Source organism: Natator depressus, chromosome 4, assembly GCF_965152275.1.
Source record: "Natator depressus isolate rNatDep1 chromosome 4, rNatDep2.hap1, whole genome shotgun sequence".
Lineage (NCBI taxonomy): Eukaryota > Metazoa > Chordata > Testudines > Cheloniidae > Natator > Natator depressus.
Genome location: NC_134237.1, coordinates 55,077,352 through 55,096,285, shown reverse-complemented (window position 1 = coordinate 55,096,285; position 18,934 = coordinate 55,077,352). Strand labels below are relative to the sequence as shown.

The 18,934-nt window shown below is 37.7% G+C and overlaps 1 protein-coding gene across 1 annotated transcript in view; it reads left to right on the top strand.

Moving 5' to 3' along the window:
• SLC10A7 (solute carrier family 10 member 7) overlaps window positions 1-18,934 on the top strand; it is a 190,515-nt gene that overhangs the window by 114,200 nt on the left and 57,381 nt on the right. Inside the window, exon 6 of the mRNA XM_074950960.1 lies at window positions 18,731-18,766. Coding sequence (XP_074807061.1) covers window positions 18,731-18,766 — 36 coding nt within the window. The remainder of the gene's footprint in view (window positions 1-18,730; window positions 18,767-18,934) is intronic.

Below are 18,934 nucleotides of genomic sequence, written 5' to 3'. Positions count from 1 at the left end.
GACTTAAGTGCCATTGACTTTCCATAGGACTTAGGCACCTTTGAAAATTTTACCTTACATCATCTTCCTACAGATCTCTCCTTAGTACTCACCTGTGTCAATATATGTACCAAATATTTGATAATGACTAAGCAGCAAGGCCCTCATCCTACTTATGCATGGGCTTAGCTTTATGCAATGTGAGTAGTCCTATTGAACTCAAAAGTTTAGTGAAGTATGTGCGTAAGTCTTTGTAGGATCAAGGCTTTAATGTGTAGAGACTACTTATTAAACTAATAATAGTCTCACTGTTTCCTGCCATTATCCTCATCTGTTTTTTTGTCTCTGGTCACATTGGGGCAGGAACTATCTTTTCATTATGTATAGACAGTGCTTAGTACATTGGAGCCCTAGGTTCTACCACTATTCAAATTAATAACTTGCCTCGTAAATATATTAAATTGTATTAATAGTTATGCAGGAAAAAGAACTAATTAGTTGGTATCTTTTTTTTTTTTTTTTAAATATGGGCATTATTCCAGACTTCCTGCATTTCTAGCACAGTTGTGCTTCTGGGTTTCTGTTCAAAATTATTTCTTCCTTTTTTCATTTTGACTTGGATAAATATTAGCCAGGGTAACCATAATAAATGTATTTTAATAATGATAAAACCCTCTCAGATAGAATTTGTCACTGATTGTCAGAACTCTTGAGAAGAGTAACAAACCCAGTAAATAAAGTAATGTGTAACATTATCATTGATGGAACATTTCTAACCATTAAGCCTTCAAACTCTTATTCAGCTGTCAACCCATGGGCACTTTCTGGAGCCAAATTCTCTCATGCTGTGCACTGCCTGCAGCTCGCCTGAAGCTCAACTTTGAGTAAAAGTGTTGATTTCACTTCTTTTAGCCTTGTTCTCATTTAGCATTAAAACCTGCGTAGAGTCTGCCTTTTATTCTGTAAAGTACACATGCATGTGTCATCCCTCGCACACTTCTGTTGTGAAGTTAAGGCGCTCAAAAGATATGCTAGTAATCTTAATAAATAATTGATTAGAAAGGAGTCTGGCAGTGTTAATTGTGAGGTGCAGCTGAGTGAATGTCAAAACAAAAGCTCTTCTGAATGTTTCCGAATACCTTGTAAAGTCTTTAGCACTGAGCAACAGGGTCAGTGCACTGAAGTGGAATTTAAAGGAGGTTCTTGAATGTAATGGATTTTGACTTGCTTTTGTCATGTGCCTCAGTGCATCATTGATTGAGCACTCGTTTATTAAATCAGCTGTATTTTTTGCTGTTTGTCAGACCATAGACGTTTATTGGAGCAGGTTTTTTTAAGCACAGGTTACTTGTCTTAATAACTCAGATATAATTAGTTGGATTTAAAAAAAAGATGATTGATTTTCATGTATAAAGACAGATGTGAAGAAGCTCATAAAGAAACATTTTGGGAGTATTTTATTGTATCATATACTGGGGGGGAAGAACAGGGTTACTGATCATTCAAGTCTTTAAAAGTACTGGAATACTGATAATTCAAGTGTTTAAAAGGTACCTTTAAATTCAGCTCTGAACAAATGCTCAAAAATTGTTTCATTTGGAAGGGTCTAAATGTGTGCATTGAATTAGTAGCTCATAGTAACCAGTGTTCAGTGAGTTCCTTAGAAATGAGCATATAGGAAATCTGAGCGCTAAAGAAACAAGTATGGTACACTGTAGGTTTCTCAGGTGCTGTTCTCTGATTAGCGGAAAGGCTAATCACCTGCAGTATGCTGGAATTGCTTTGGTGCTATGCATATCTGATTAGAGCATTGACAGCAGGGCAGAAGAAAGAAGACCTTGACAATGTGCCAAAATATCCCTTTACGTAAGCAGATGTTATTACCCTTGGAAGGAAAAGTCACTTCTCCAGAATGGTTATTGCTGATTGTGATAAGTACTCTACAGATGGGCTATCAACTTCTGAGAAATGTACATATGCAGTATTTAATATGGCAATTACTTGTCAAATCTGGAAATGTTCATCTTGATGCTCTATACTTGTTGGATAAATGGCTAAGTCAGCTGTTTGCAAATCATCATCAAAGCTCCCGATCTGAGGAAACAGATTGAAGACAAGCTCAAATTTGATTTTTCAGTATTGCTATTGGCAATGAGAATTGGGGGAGTTTCCTGATCTGAAAAATAAACAAGAGTTCCTTACAGGCATGGAGAGGGGAAAAAATCATGACAAAAAAAGTGAGGTGTTTTGATGTCTTGCCGGATATTGCACAAAATAACGTCCATGTGTGGAGGACCATTGGAATTTGGACCAGTGGAGCGTTCTTTCTTTTATCAGCAAAATCCTGGATAATGGCTTTTTAGAGGAGACTGATCTTGAGGAGTGAGGAAAGAAGAGGAATGCTGAAAGAAATAAGCTGGAGGACGATGGGGAGGAAAGGGAAGAAACAAACATGTTGAGACAGGAATTTTAAAAATGTCAGCGGTAATGTTTTGTTTGCACCATAAGTCACTAGATATGAATAGGCAAAATTCAAAAAATGTGAGTGGAGAGCCTAATCTTTAGTTCAGATCCTTATTACTAAAGCCACGTATCTATTAAGGACCTTTCTGCAAGGTGCTGAGTGCTTTCAATTCCCCTTTGTCTGTAGGAGTTGAAGATGCTCAGTACCAACCAGGGTTGGGCCCATTAAGGGCAAGAATTGTTAAATTACTGAAGACATGAAACTGAATTAAATGGTAGGCCATTCTCTTCTGTTGCAGTTAATTATAATACTGAAGTTAAATTCTAACTATGATTGTGAAGGTGTGTATGTATATACTTTTACTAATACCTTTTTGATAAATACATTCTGTTTTATCACCCATAAACTGCAGTGACACCTGCTGTAGTTGTGAAATCCACACTGGACACCTTGCTCTTAAACCCACTTGACAAGTAACTCATGATTTAAGCAGCTGGTTTTGCTTTTTAGGCTGTCAGGCACATGGGGACAGTTTTTTTTTCTTCTCTTTCTGGCTCCCCAGGCTCTTCCAAAAGATAGTAGTCTGAATTTGAAACCAAACAGACTAAAGCTTCAGTCCACATGTTTACGGAGATTTTCCATGTACATTTTCTTGTTTTGAGTTCTCTTAAACTACAGCTATGAGAGAGAATAAAATAGTGCTTTACCTAGTAAAGAACAAAAATGTTCACTCAAGCAGTTTTTTTCTCCCTGAAGTCAAACAACCAAAGCTTTTTATTACTGATTGCCTGAATTGTCTGTCTGATTTTTAGATAAAACAGTAAAGCAGATTTAATATTAAAATTAAAACGGGTTTAAATATAATACTTCAAAAATACCCCATGTTAACAATTTTTGCGGTGTTAAATTTTGTGGAATGATCAAGTAGGCTTTTAAAGATTATAAAACTCTCTGGGAGCTCATTCCACAGCATGCAACTTTGAAGGGGGACAGTTTTTTAATACTTCATGTAAAACAGTTAATAAAAATAAATTATGGTTGTCTTAAAATGTACACAAATTCACATCAGGGAAAAAAACCAGAAGAAACTGGAAACACTAAACTGTTTCTTTTCATCCACATACTGGTTTTCCTAATCTTTACATATAAGTAGGATTATGATATATATCATGTCTGATCCACTTTGTTTTACTATAGAAAACAGCTTTAATTATGACATTGCATCTAAATAGGGTCTTTCATTTTAAGATCCTTGTGTTTAAAGAGTGCCTTTCATCCAAAGGGGATCCCAAAGCACTTTATAAAGTTTATATATTGAATAGTGTATTTTATATAAGTAGTATAGCAGTTAACTAGATTTCAAAAAAGTGATTTCAAAAAGTGTGATTATATGTCTGTATGTATTTATAACAGCAATCACTTTTCTCATCACTGTCATCATGCAGCCATCTCTAGGGGAAATCATGACAACTGTTAAATAGTGTGCAGCAAAGTTTCAGAACTATTTAGGACACAAAGTGAAGAATAATACTGTGTCCTATTGAAATTACACCTTGAATAGTAAGAGGCAGGATATAGTTACCTACAGGCAACTAGAATTTGACCATATTGCTTGGATAGAAACCTCTGTCCTGGTAAAAAGTCCCATGGCACTTTTCACATGCAAGTAGCCAAGACCTGTTCTACATCTGATCTGACAGAGAGCACCAGCAGCAGCATAGTGGTCCCTAACACTGTGTTAGGACCATTAGTGCTGCATACAGGGGGATTAAACCTGCCAGCTGTTGGATAAATATTAGTTATTAACAGCTAGTACTGAGTAAGACTGTTACATAATGTTGGTAATTTTCAAAGTGGAAACAACCAGTAGGTGAAAGGTGATACTTGATTGTAATTAGGTCACACAACCTGATTTCTTTAATGTCAAATTAGTGCATTTGAAAGCTAGCCTACAAATAATTGTATATTATTTTGGAGTGTGCACAAACTTGTTACCATCTCTGAAAAATGTAGCCTCTAGGTAGATAAAAGGATGTGATTCATTCAGTGGATCCTGCAGCATTTACAGTGTGCTGTGTACCGGATCAAGTGGTTTATGAATAGTGATGAACACAACGGTAGATGCAAGTAAATGCTCCTTTTGGTTAGAAAATCCTAGGAATCCTCACTAAAATTCAGCCTTGCCTTGAGTGCCTTAGGACATGCATCATACATCCAGCTAAGGGGAATTCATATGGTGCTAAGAATGTGTGTGCCGCATGTCATTTGCTTCATTAATTATACTCACTCTCAATTAAGCTTGCAGGCAGAGCTTAATTGATTTGTATGCAGAGGGCTGTGGCTTTCGAAATGTAAGCACACAAATGATAACTCCAGGTAAGAGTTTCCAGAGCAGTATTGTCAGCAATTCAGCCTTACAGTGGTTCCCCAAGTATGGGGTTGGGGGCTGCAGGAAGGACTAAGAAGACATGTAGGCTAGAGCACATATCACCTCAAGGAACAGGACAGAGGACTACTGCCCTGAAAAAGGGAGGATAGAGTTCCCAGAGCACAGATCATTCCACTGCTTCCTTATTTTTGTTTTTCTTTTTTTTTTAAGAAAGGAAGCACCTCCTACAGTTCAAGACACCATCTTGGCATTGGGAAGTTCTCATTAAAAAGCTTTCTTGTGGGAGCTGCGGGGAAGTATTTTCTTTTTATACGCATCCACCCAGACATGCAGTCTCTCTGCTCTGCCTAAGCAGTCTCTCCTAAATCTAGGACTTCTTTTTCTTTTCAGGTTTCAGAGTAGTAGTTATGTTAGTCTGTATCCGCAAAAAGAAAAGGAGTACTTGTGGCACCTTAGAGACTAAATTTGTTAGTCTCTAAGGTGCCACAAGTACTCCTTTTCTTTTTGTTTTCAGTAACAAGTTTCCCCTCTGGAAATGTTCTCTTATGTTACTGAATCAAAGATCCAGGTTTCAGGGCAAACCATTTAAGCATAAGAACAGCATTCGTATCAGGTAGAGGAAATATCAGCTCCTCCTAATGGCAAGTTTGAGCAGCACAGTCAGGAAAGAAAATTGAAATTCAAAGCCAACCTCCTTGTAAGAGTTATTCAGAGCTCAGTTCCCAGTGAGGGGAACGTGGTGCATTTCTGGCTAAATCTCTGTGCTTTGACTGACTTGAACAAACTACAACACACTGTGTGTTTATACATCCTAATAGAATAGCCTAAATGGCACATGGCTGAAGGACCACCTTTCTCCTTCTTTGATACCTCCATGCACCCTTCCAGTGGAAGTATTTGAGCTAACAGCCGCCAGGTTTAAAAGGGAAGGAGTGGGTGGTAGGGCATTGTAAATGAGTGTTTCGCTTCTGGAGCACACTTCTTTGGTATGACAGAGCGCCTGTTTGTTGGCTTTCGGTGTGTGCTGCAAGGTTCATCTGTTTTCTTGGTGAGATGGAGTGAGGGATATCAGACACTGCAGTGAGGGACAGGCTATTATATATAATGGGTTGATTGAATGGATGATCTATGTTTTGAGAACATATACTTGAACAGATAAGCAAGTGAAATATGTAGATTCATATTATGATAATGGAGAGATTTGCATTGATATTTGGTGGGAAATAGACACACACACACACAAAAATGCACATCTTTGAGGTAGATATCCAGCATCTTGTTCTTTCTTACCTGCTTTAATAAATATATGACATTATTGACAAAGAAATGGGATTTATTTTTTTAGTGCCTGTTCCTCACCAGATATGAATGAAAAACTCTCCTTTGTGGTAATATGAATTACTTGTGCGTATTGAGCAGGCAGCACAGCCTTTTGCATCTCTGTGTTGAGAGCACGTTGTTGCTGTCTGTTACATGGACGTTTAAAATTTGCTGTGCCTGTATTTGGACAGTATACTAGATGGGTGGGCTAATTAGTCAAGAAAACACCTAGCAGAGAGGAAAGAAGCAGTTTATATGTTTGTAGGATTAGTGAAATAAATAGCAATCAGTCTGTTGTTTGAGTCTAATCCCTGTTTGCAAAAATACATTTGGAGTTAGACTTGAGAAATGGCTATTTGTCCGCTGTAAAATAATTTGAAAACTTTAGACAGGATGAGGATATTTGTTCACTAATAAAATGATCCTGATCTACAACTTGAGAAAAGACCTAATTAATTTAAATAAAATCATATTTTGGGAAGGAGGGTGCTTGCTTTAATATACATGCCATAGTCTCTAATTCATGCTTTTTTATGTCAGTTGTTTTAATGTATGATATAAGGAAACTAAGTTTTCTTCCCTTTCTCTTACCCAAAATCATTAGCAACACTTGTCTGCTTGATTCGAAACAGAATTTAGCTGAATAATATATCTTAAATTAACCAGGAATACAAAAGGCAACACACGATGGCATTAGGCCAGCACAGTGATTAGGCTACTGAAAATGTACTTAACTGCTGCATGAGAATTTTACTCAGTTGTTCCTAAACCAATGTTTTCATTTCATGTTTTCACCTAGAAAGCATAGCATGGCAGCATAATTTGAAGTGAAATATACTGTACTTCATGCACAGTTACATGACTTTAAAGTAGGTGTTTCTATACTTTCATTCCATTCAAAAATAGACTACTTTCAAGCTCTTTGAAACCAGAGCTATTTTGTAGCTTCTTAAACCTCGTTTAGCATCTCTCAGGAAATAGAGAATGTTTACCCACCTAGTACAGTAGCTCAGGGACTTCTACGGTTAACATTATGAAAACACAGTGTGAGACATCTTCTGGAATTTACTCAGATGCAGAAAGCAACAAAGGTTTGGCTTTGCATTGGGATTTCAATAAATTTAGTTTGTGTGCCTGCTGTAGAAATTTTGTTATCCACCACTCACCCTCCCAGGGGGATAGACTGGTAGTGTACCAGCTGGTGTGTTCTGTTTGTAAAATATGAGATAATCACTCTCATAATGCTACAGTCACAGCATCTATGGAAATGTGTTCAGGAAAATTGGAAAGAAATACAAGAGATAAAATGGCCAAATCTATTTTTAAACAGTGGCTAGCAACTCACAGTTAATAACGCTGTTGCTTTTCATTGCTTTATGTATTTTCACACACAAGGTTCTACTTTAGAAAAGGTTAGTAAGGTTCTACTTTAGAAAAGATTTTATTTTAAAGACTGAGTTTGTTAGCTTTGCTGGGGAAAGAAATTTATATTTATTTCCTCCATGTAAGAGATTACATATAAACCGTGATGCACTTGTGTACCCCTCTTTATATTTTCATTGTCTTAAAACTACATTGATCTTTCCCCCTCAAAATGAACACTATTATTGTTAGATTCCCAGGCCTATTCCACAGTTACTAGAGTACTGGTTGCAATACCGGCAAAGAAGTTTTGTTTGTGAGGAAAGTTCTTAGTTCTTAAAGGGTTAATCATATTTTCCCTTTCCAAATTTCCCCTTTGTTTTTTTTTCTGTCTTGTGTTTGCTAAAGAAGATACAGTCAAATGGCAAACCTGTGTTTTTGTTCCTTTTCAGAAATCCCTGACAAGCCCATGACACAGGCTACTGCTGTAGCTGTACATTTCTATTCATTATTGATGACTTGGGGCCTGGCAGACAGCACAGAGCACAAGCAATATGGATTACCATACTGAGGGGTTGTTTTTTTGAGATGGGGCGAGGGGTTTCCAAATCTGTGAATTGTCCAGTTATGAAAGGAAATCATAACTCCTCCTCATAGGAGATTCTGGAAAACAAACAAGTGAGTTTTGACATACATTTTGTTACGCAGTTTAGAGCACTTAGTGGAGCTAGAAGAAGATGATGTGGGTGAGCTCAAAAAGGACCGAGAACTCACAAACTAATTAGCAAAAAGAAAAGGAGTACTTGTGGCACCTTAGAGACTAACCAATTTATTTGATCATGAGCTTTCGTGAGCTACAGATGCATCCGATGAAGTGAGCTGTAGCTCACGAAAGCTCATGCTCAAATAAATTGGTTAGTCTCTAAGGTGCCACAAGTACTCCTTCTCTTTTTGCGAATACAGACTAACACGGCTGTTACTCTGAAACTAATTAGCATTGGCTTAACTTTCTAGCAAACTTTGGGCATGATCCTGAAAGGTGCTGAGTGCCATCAACTCCAATGGGTTCACCTTGCTGTGAGCCCCTCCTTAATGGTATTCTAGTTTGAGCTATTCATTGGTGCTAGTCTGGTTTCAGAGAGTTTTTCCTGAGAAAACTGACACAAATGGTCTAGTCTGTAACCATACAATTATAAATTCTCTGTTTCAGTGATTTATCCAATGGCATGTATACATTGGGCTCCAGTCTGTGAATGTGAGAGTAATTATGTCTGTGCTCTAGTGCTTTATCATAGATGATATTTCTGGATAATAAATAATCGAGTGACATTTGCAGTGCTAAGATAGTGTCCTGTCTCAGTGACCGGTGAATGAAGGTTTTCAGTTCTTCTAGTAACATGATACTTTTCCATCCATAATCTGAATAAAGCTTATTTTCTGCCACACACACAGGGTTGTGGAGTGTTTCATTGTTAGCATAATTAAGATTCTTGACTTTAGGAAAACAGGATTTTTTGTGTATGAATATAATATATCTTGATAATAGGGTGAACAGAATTAACTGTGCTTTGGTTAATATATGATGACATTTTCTGAATGGATTAATACTAGAACTGTTTTTCATTCATAAAGAGCAGGTTTCACAAAGAAATAAACAGATTCAGTTATGGGATTATGCTTATTGCTTCCTTTGTAGTTGAACGATTTTTCACAAACCTTTTCTCTGAGATGTGTGTGTAAGAGGGGTGATTGTTTTGAGGTTTTTTGTTTTTTATTTTACAAACATACCCACACTAATTATCACACCAGTGAAAGTTAAATTACTGTACAACTTTAATTTGCTAAAATCTTTTTCATTGGTACCCTGTTGATAACCTTCATTATAGTTAAGCACAGCTAATAAGCAAAGGTTTCATATGTGTGAATTATAATTTAAATTGTTATGGAGATTGAATTACAGTGATAATTAGATTAAGAATGCTATTTACTATCATTTGGGAGGGAAAGATGAGAGCATTCTGGAAGAGGGTTAAATTTCATTTAGCAGAAAAGGAATCTCTGCCAACATTTTTTTTCAGAGTATCTTTTTCATTCCTGTGTTGCTTTTGTTACCTCTTGGAAGTGACTTAACCCTGTTTTATATACATTTCAAAATATCGAATCAACAATCAAGCTAATTTAACAGCACAAAACTTCTCTTAGGAGGAACTGGTTGTTCTAGAAGGTCCAACAGCACCACCTAGTGTACCATCGTTTCATGTTAACATTATTTTGTCATTTAAGGTGCTAAGAATCGCATTTTGGTTTTAACGTATTGCTGATATTAATTTAAATAGGGTTTATCGGGTGATACCGGACATTTCCAAGTAAAGCAGAATTTTAGATTGTTTGTAATTTTCTTCTGCACTAAAGAGGGTTGTTTTTTTTTTTAAAAAAAATGGAGTAAAAGCTTTTCTTCTAAAATATATAAAAATGTAACTATTCATCTCAGTTTTCTACCTTGTAAAGCAATGGTGAAAATAGATCTAAAGCTTCCTAGGTAGCACTGTACATGTAGTTTACGGCAATATCTTTTGAAATGTATTTTGTTTATTGTTGTTATACATTCTTTAAATACTTGTACACAATACACAGAAACAGACAGCACTTGAATTTACAGTCAAAGACCCCTAATCCTGCAAGCTGCTTTGCATGGGTGGACCCCTGCACCTGTGCAGTGCCCCAATGGAATAACTGAGAGGTTTCTTTCTTTCTTATCCGTAATGAATATCTATGTACTGTACTGCAGAGATTGGTGGTACATAAATACAGTTTCTAAACTAGCCATATATAATTATAATAATCTCATTCCGTATGGGCACTGCACAAGAAAATTGTTTGAATAAGAACAGGGTTTGTTGAGAGCTGGCACTGAGGACTGACTGGGTACGGGGGGGAACAGGAAAAATAATCACAGAGAAGGAAGCAGGAGGAGGAAACGAAACTGGTGTTGAGGCTGGTACCGTTGGCAGAGCATGGGAAAGGGTGTGATAGGAGACCATCAGAGATGTAGGCCTGGCAGAGCTGTATAGTGCATTGAAGGTGAAGACAAGAAATTTAAAGTTGAATGTGGTGTTCAAGGGAGAACCAGTGAAGGGATGCATGCAGGTTTGTATATACGGTGTGGCCCCAGTCCTGGTCCATCTGTGTTTGTGAAGGATGCTCGAATTTATGCTGGCTGCCCGTGGAACCAAGGGGCCACTGTGGCAACAGGTGATAGCCAAAGTGCAGGGGAAACGTAACCAGGACCTCTTTCCTGTGGCAACACCTCATAGACTGGCTGTAGGAACTGTTATGCTGGCTGTACTTTGCTGGAAAATCCACCTATAATGGATATGCTGGCTTTAAGAAGCTTTGCACTAGCAGAACTGTGTAAAATGGCTCCATCACAGCATAGGATTGGTGCCTCTATCAATCACTCTCTCAATACTCATGCTGCCTGAAGCATAACATTTTATCCTCTTCTTTTTTAAACTGGAATTCTCAAACTCAATGTTATGTTATCTGGTAATATTAGATCTTGAATTTCAGACCTACATTGTTTTATTATAACAATCTAACTCCGAAATTCAGTCTCGAATATTAACTAATGATGTCCATTTCATGCTTAGAAACTGCCCCTTCTTACTCATATTTGGGGCATTTCATTTTGTGTGTTTCATTCTGACTGTGGGAGAACACTACTGAAATATAAGCTTCAGAAATATACAGAAATTGATACTCCATCTTTATTTTTCAACTTCAGGCTTCTTACTGGTGTGTGTTTTAAACTATTACTGTACAAGTAAGGTTTCAGAGTAGCAGCCGTGTTAGTCTGTATTCGCAAAAAGAAAAGGAGTACTTGTGGTACCTTAAAGACTAACCAATTTATTTGAGCAAAAGCTTTCGTGAGCTACAGCTCACTTCATCAGATGCATCTGATGAAGTGAGCTGTAGCTCACGAAAGCTTATGCTCAAATAAATTGGTTAGTCTCTAGGTGCCACAAGCACTCCTTTTCTTTTTGTACAAGTAAGGAAGAGGATTTTGAGAGTGTAGATGATGCCCTCTGCTGGGAAACTGGGCACATTGTGTTTTAAATTTCTAATATACTCTGTTTATATTCTCACATTGCAGGTCTATCATACTAAAACCCTTCTCTTCAAATTCATTTTAGGAAAACTGTATCTTTTTTCTGGCTTTACTGGTGGAAACCAAACCCTTGATCAATGTACCAGTGTAAACTTGGACTACTGACTGTATTTTTTCTTTCTCATATTATGCTTTCAAGGGCATCTTGTTGATGCTGGCAGCACTTCTGGGCCAAATCTTTACTTCTCTCACGCAACCCTGGTGGCTGCAGTTGGGCTTCATGTGTGTAATTGGTGGGAGAAATAATTCCTAGTGTCTAAAACTAGTTACTGTCATTAAATGATAGAAGCACTACCAGTGTCTGCCATCTAATGCTAGTAGTGCTTTTAGCATCTAATGTGAATAGTTATGTTAATGATCCTCTTCCCTCCCCAGAGGAGAGAACAATGTGCTGTCCTGGAGGATGAAAATTGTGCAACATCTGATTGGGATTGCATGCCCAGGGCATAATCCCACAGCCTGAAATTAAACCTGGCAGATTACGTCCCCTCTAATAAAGTGATGGCTGTCTCAGGATTGCACCTCTAATTTTACATTTCAGTCATTAAAATCCAAACATCGGTCTCCTTGGAAAGTTGCCGTTTCCTATGTCATACTTGCTATTTATAATTGATTTAGGAAAATGTATAGTTACGTTATCTGTAGATTTGTTTTTAATTTGTTGTCCTGATAATATGTAGTATGTGTTTATCGCTGTAGTCTTTGCAGAAAACTACATGCATATTAATCTTTTAAAAGGGCATAACATTCAATTCACACATGTATTCACGTTCTGATATATTAATTGTGGAGGAGTTGGATCAACTTAGTGCCCTAAAAGTTGTCAGTTCATAAAGCTTTTATTTCTCCCTTTGTTCATAATAATCTTTTGGAATAAAACAATATGATATGCAAATAAGTTAAATGTTTTACCCTTAACTCCCAAAACAAAACTGATTGTTTTTAAAATCAACAAACACATTCCTTTTAAATAGCTGATGAAAAAATAATGTGTGGAAGGGGAATGTTAAAAGCTTTTAGTATGTAACTTGGGAAAATATTGAAAATAATAAACTTGGAAAACAAAGAAGGAAAATAAAGGTGATTATGCATCAAATGCAGAGATGTACAGGGAGGAAAAAGCATGGGCTCTTTGAAGTTACAAAGGGGGAGTAATGACTGATGCAATGAAGACATCAGAAAGAGCTATTCTGATTTTAATCTATGAAATAATACAGCAGAAAAAATTAGCATGTTGATTGAAAGTGGGAAACATTTAAATGTTAATGTAGAAGTTGGTGACCTGGTTCAGTATACCAAAATCCCGTCCCTGTTGTTATATTTAAATTATGGTTGGGAACAATGGACAGAATATTTGTATCTATGCTGCACAAATTTTAAACAGTGTTAAAGAGTTGTGTTTGATCCGCAGAAGAAGGGTAGTCTCAAACATACTTCTGATGCTACCGTTCCACATATAAGTGTATTAAACGGTTTTTACAAATGATTTCACTAACATGTTTGAAACCATTTTCAAAAATGATTTAACACTCAAAAATTAGAAAATGCCAGATTTACAGTTGCCTACACAATCTTAACTCACTCTCCTTGTGGTGCTTTACAGTGGCAATGCATGTCACTGGTGCTTCATGTTCTGCACTAGCTGCATATTGGTTTCCATATGGAATTTAAGTGGTGATCACACCATCTTTTTTCCCTATCCCATAGCTTTGCAGTGTGATCAGTGGAGGAGCTCAAGTTGAATACCCCTTGTTTTAAGACAGGAGCAGGTGGTGTATTGTTTTCCCTGAAGAAGTTCCAGCCCTGGCCTGCCGACCTTCAGGACACCCAGTGAGGTGTATTTATTTGCTCTGGCTTCTGTGGAGGATGAGGTTTGATAGGGGTTAGATCTGTGTGCGAGGGAGGAATTCAGTGTTTCATGTGTGTGAGGGGGCTCTTTTGTTTTTGAGGCTAAGGCTGCTGTGCTATTATTAATTTTTGCGGAGGGTGTTAGTGTGTGTCATGAATGCTTAGAGCCTTGGATATTGTCCTTTTTAAAAACTGTAGAAAACCAAATAAATAAATACAAGGGCCTGTTCTTTGTTTTCTTTTGGTGGCAAGTTGTAATAAATTGCCTTAAACAGTGCCAGATTGCACCTAGAGTTTCTATCAATATTCTGTGGATTGAGGAATTCATTGCTGGCTTTCCCATATTGCCTTGACCAACAAATGTATTCCTTAACCCAGACCTGTAAGCACATTGTAGAAGGGTGAGGATGGAGTAATTCAGTTTCCAAGCTCTTTCAGTTGGTCTCTGCTGAGATTGCCAACAAAGTTGGCTCCCACATGGAGCTGTTTTCATTAACCTACTCTATACTAATAGAAATACTGACCATTCAACAGTACTGTACATTGAATAAAATGACACTGTGATCAGAGGCAAGACATTTACATTTTTAATCCTGTTATACCTCATCCCAACAAAGCACTTAAGCAGGTGCTTAACTTTAAGCATGAGTAGACCCATTGAAGTCAGTGGGGCTACACCCATACTTGAGTGCTTTCCTGGATCAGAGCTTTGATTACCAATAACTTTTTGTTCTTTCCAGTGCTGTTTCTGAAGACAAATTAAAGACTATGTTCATTGATTGATAGTCCCCATATACAGGTGTCGCTGAGTGCCTGTAATGATGGTGAAAAAGTAAAATTTGTGGGCTAAGAGGTATAAAGAAAGTCTGCCTGACTCATTGCTTAACTACAATAATGCAATACACCTTTTCCACCAGGTGCCTCTCTTCAGCCTGGCCTGTCTTATACATCCATTAACATCACCTGTTTCCTAATGATTAGCCATCATAGCTGTAAAATTCTTTATGCTTTTTGCTATCCAGTTTTGTCACTGATTACATGTATTGAGGGTACATGTTTTGTCAGAGAAGAAAACCTCTTCCAGTAACCAAGATGGGGTAGTGCTATACTGTAGGAAACAAAATTGGAAAACCAATGTGATCTATTTTTGAACATTTTCTTTGCAATGGAAATATGGTAAAATGCATCTCTCTGTACCTGTTTTCTGTTTTAAAAAAATTATAAATAGCACTCTTAACTGTGACATATTTTGTGATCCTTACTGTAAAGAGAAGTGCATTTACAAGTTTCTAATGTGACTGATTCTATGCAGAATGGTACTTATATCAGTGTTTCAGGTCAGGCTGTGATTCCCTCCCCCCCAGCCTTCCCACTAAAATCATTGAAATATATTCAGTCAGTCTTTCACATCTGAGGTGTAAATGGATTTCTTGAAAGTTTTTCTGCAGATAGCAAATGGCAGTCACTTTACAACTTAGATTCCATTATGGGCTGCACAGAGAGAGCTTAACATTCCACCCTAATTTTGAGGATGCTAAAACTGTGTAATGACCTTGCATCCACAAGGGCAGATGCTCAGCTTCTGCTGGAAGTGCTAATCTACAACCTGTTTATCTCCATACACTATGTGCTTGACCGCACTTGCTCAGAAAGTGAGGTAGGGAAAAGAGTAGTCAAATTTAGGTGTTTCTTCCTGGTAGTGTTTGTGTGCAATGGACTAGAAAGGAGAGATTTCCCTTTTTAGTTTCTTTTGTGGCATTCAGTAACTGTTGCTGCAGCAATGTAAGATTATAGTTCACATCCTGTACTTAGAGTACTTCTATCTCTGATTCAGCCTATTAGCATTTCAGTAGAGTAACATATAAATTGGACAGTCCTGAATAGCTATCATTTTCCTATTGTTCTTTGAATTGCTTATTCTAGAATGAACCAATGTTTTAGTTTTATCTCCTAAACCTTTGTATATTGGTACACGTTAATTTTACATTCTGTGATATCTATGGATTCTGAAATATCATACTGTTGGGTTATGAATACTTTTAAGGAGAGCTGCTTAATGAAAAGAGATATGGCTTGAAGTTTTAATTTAAATCTTTGCGTGTGCTGGAACTGATACTATTTATCTAAGTAAAATGTTAACATCAAATAACTATTTTCTTCTTAAATATGGGCCAGTCATCCCCTAAGATAATTGTGGGTGGCTCCTCTGAACTTCCTTGTGTACTGATTGTATAAAACTGAGGGCAGAATTTGACCGTATAAATAATGATTGTGTAGAGACCACATGTACCTCATTTCTGAGTTTATTAAGATCACCAGGGCTGGTCATAAAACTTATCCTAAGAATTGCTAGAATTACATTTTGAGAGCCAGTTTTTTTAACAAAGCAGTCAGGAATCTGACCTGTACAGGGATATTTCAACTCCACGTCCACCGTTACGTTATTATAAAAGAGGAATATTTCAACTCCACGTCCACCTTTACGTTATTATAAAATTTTTCTTTATATTGTGCCTGTTTAGAATTAGCAGCAGCAGTAGTAGAGTGGTAGCACCCAAAGGAACTAATCACTATCAGGACCCCATTATACTAAGTGTTGTGCAAACCCATAGGAAGACACAGGCCCTGTCCTGAAGAGCATAGTTGAGTAAGTGAAAAGGAAGGGACCACCGCTACCCAGACTCACCAGAAGGACAGTAATTTAACCTCTCTTTACATTCTTCCTAAATGAGATTTCTCTTGGCAAAAGGGAATCCCCAAGTGGTATAAACCCAGCAGAGCTGGCTCTGTAATACCCATTTCTGGACCCAAGCACAGGGGGCTTCTCGGGAGTGGGAGGTGATGTGCCCGAAGCTTATACATGGTCCTGAACCAGCGCCTCCACACATTGTGAGGAGTTAGTCAAATTTGCAGGCTGTTGCAGGAGTGGAGATGTGGCCCCTCCACCTCCCTGCTGTCTTTGGGATGATGTACAACCCCAGCACATGGACAGAGCAGTCACTGCACTGCTCCATCGCAAGCCTTCTGTATGTCACACAGGCTGCCGAGGATGAGGGATGTCATGGAACCCCCTCACCATGCAGTCATACAAGCCACCTTTCTGCTCCCCAAATTTTAGGGCTGGCCAGGCCCTAATTCAGCACCTTAGAGTAGCCTTGTTACACCAGTGGACTGTTCTACCGGGAGAATCATTAGAGTGCAAGTGTTTTGGGTACATAACCTCCACCCCTGACAATCCCCCTGTGCTTGGGTCTAGAAGTGGGCATCATAGAGCCAGCTATGCTAGCTTTATACCATCTGGGGATTCCTTTATGCCAGGGGAAGTTTCAGGTACTTGGCAGTGCGAAGTATTTCTTATACACAGGAGGGGAAGAGGGGGATCTAGCCCACATACTCAACAGTGTCTAATAAAACTCTGAGTATGTTATGTGGCACATTATACTGGAATGACTGCATTACATTCTCTCTATAAAGTTGTTCTCTATAGGCCATCATTTCAGGTGTTGTAACAACTACTTTGCATAATAACTGCTCAGCTCTTATTACATCCCACAGCCCCCGCCTGCTGCTTCCTGCACCACAAATTTTGCCATCCTTGAACACCCATGTGTCTACTTTTCCCACAAACATTGCTGCATTTTCTTCCATGCTGCTCCTCACACAGGGAACGCCACCCCTGGAGTAATCCTTAAAGCCATTGCTTGCTGTCCTTCCAGGATCCACCTCTGCTGGGACACACACAACAAGTCAGCTGACAAATGATGGCTAGATTGAGAAGCCATCAAAGACAGGATATATCATTTATTTATTTCAAGAAATACTTTAAAATAATTTGTAACTTTCAAGTTGGTGCAGCTAGCCTGTTACCTTCTGTTCTTATTCCTCTTTTCCTTGTCCTTTGTCCCCTCCTGTTTCTCACTTGTTGCATCTTGTTTTAAAGAAGGCACTTCAGAGCAAGAACCGTGTCTTCCTGTTTGTTCATAAGTGTCTGGTTCAATAGTTTCTCCTGCTTGGGGCCTGTTGATGCTGCTGTAATACAAATACATCAGATAAAGAGAGAGTTTTATATTGGATTTTAACAGCTTTGAAGAGCAGAGTGAAGCTGCATTATGACAAAAAAAAATTACCAAAAAGGGAGCACTGCTTTTAACTTGTATTTTTCACTTCATTGAAACCAAGAATATGTGGGAAAATTATCATTCTAGATTTGTATAAGTGGGTTGGCATCTTGCCCTTGGAAAATATATAGAGTTTTTGTGAGTGGGTCTCATTAATGGAATAATGGTATCTGATAAATACTAGGAAAAAAAATAATCTTTGTTTACAAAAGAAGTTCGAAGTGGGACTTGTGAATGAATATGCATTAAATGACAAACTGCTTTTATTAAATCTTGAGAAAATATTGAAGTATGATGGAGGGGTGAGGGAGACGTACCACTTGCAGCTATGAAAGTGAAGCATGCCATGTTAACTCCCAACCCAAACAATTCATTTTAAGATTTTCTTTCATGAAACTTAAAATCTTGTATTTTGTCCAGTCATGAGCCTTAAACCTGTTCCCTGTCAGTGAAGAAAATAAATCTTTTGCCTGTCTCTGCTTGGGGGATGTGGAGAGCTGAGGTGGTCCTGTGTGACTAAATTAGATGAAAGACTTGCCTTTCTCCATTGAGACATGGAGTCTAATCAAGTGAAATGAGTTTTGAGATCTCAGCTCATTTCCTAGGGGATATTAGTTTACATTATAAAATCAGGACACCTAATTCATCACAGCTGATGGAGCTTTTGCTCAAGAGAGGACCATGAATTAGGCAGCGTGGGACTGAACCACCTGTCTCCCCGACAGGAGGGGCATCTTAATCAAGTGAGAGTACAACATAGTGGTGGGGAAATCTTCACAAGATACTAGTCTGAACTTCTATATTGTGTATAGTTTGAGAAAGGAAGTCTTCAGTCTAAAAAGAAGAAAGCTAGGTCTAAGGAATATTATTTAAACTTCTAGCTACAGTAAGTAGAAATTATTCATATACAGATGCTAAAGAATCTGTACAGTAAAGAATGAAGCTAAACATTTCCTTTCGTTATCATTTAGCCTTGCTTTAATTTAACAAAATCTATGTATTTCCATGCATCAGGGTTTAAGATGGCAAAGAGAAGATTCTGCTTTCCTGGCTAATAAAACATTATCTTTTATTTCTTCCAGGGTATCATTATAACTCCACTTCTACTGCTGCTTTTTGTGAGTATTTTGGTATTAAGACTCCAATCCCTTTTTTTAAAGTAACTTACCACTTATTAAAAAATATACTGTAAACCAGAAGTTTCATTGATTTTTACATTGTTTTGATACTCAAAAGGAGTTGTGGTCAGTATTTCAGACAGACGTCTTCCAAACTGGTAATAAATA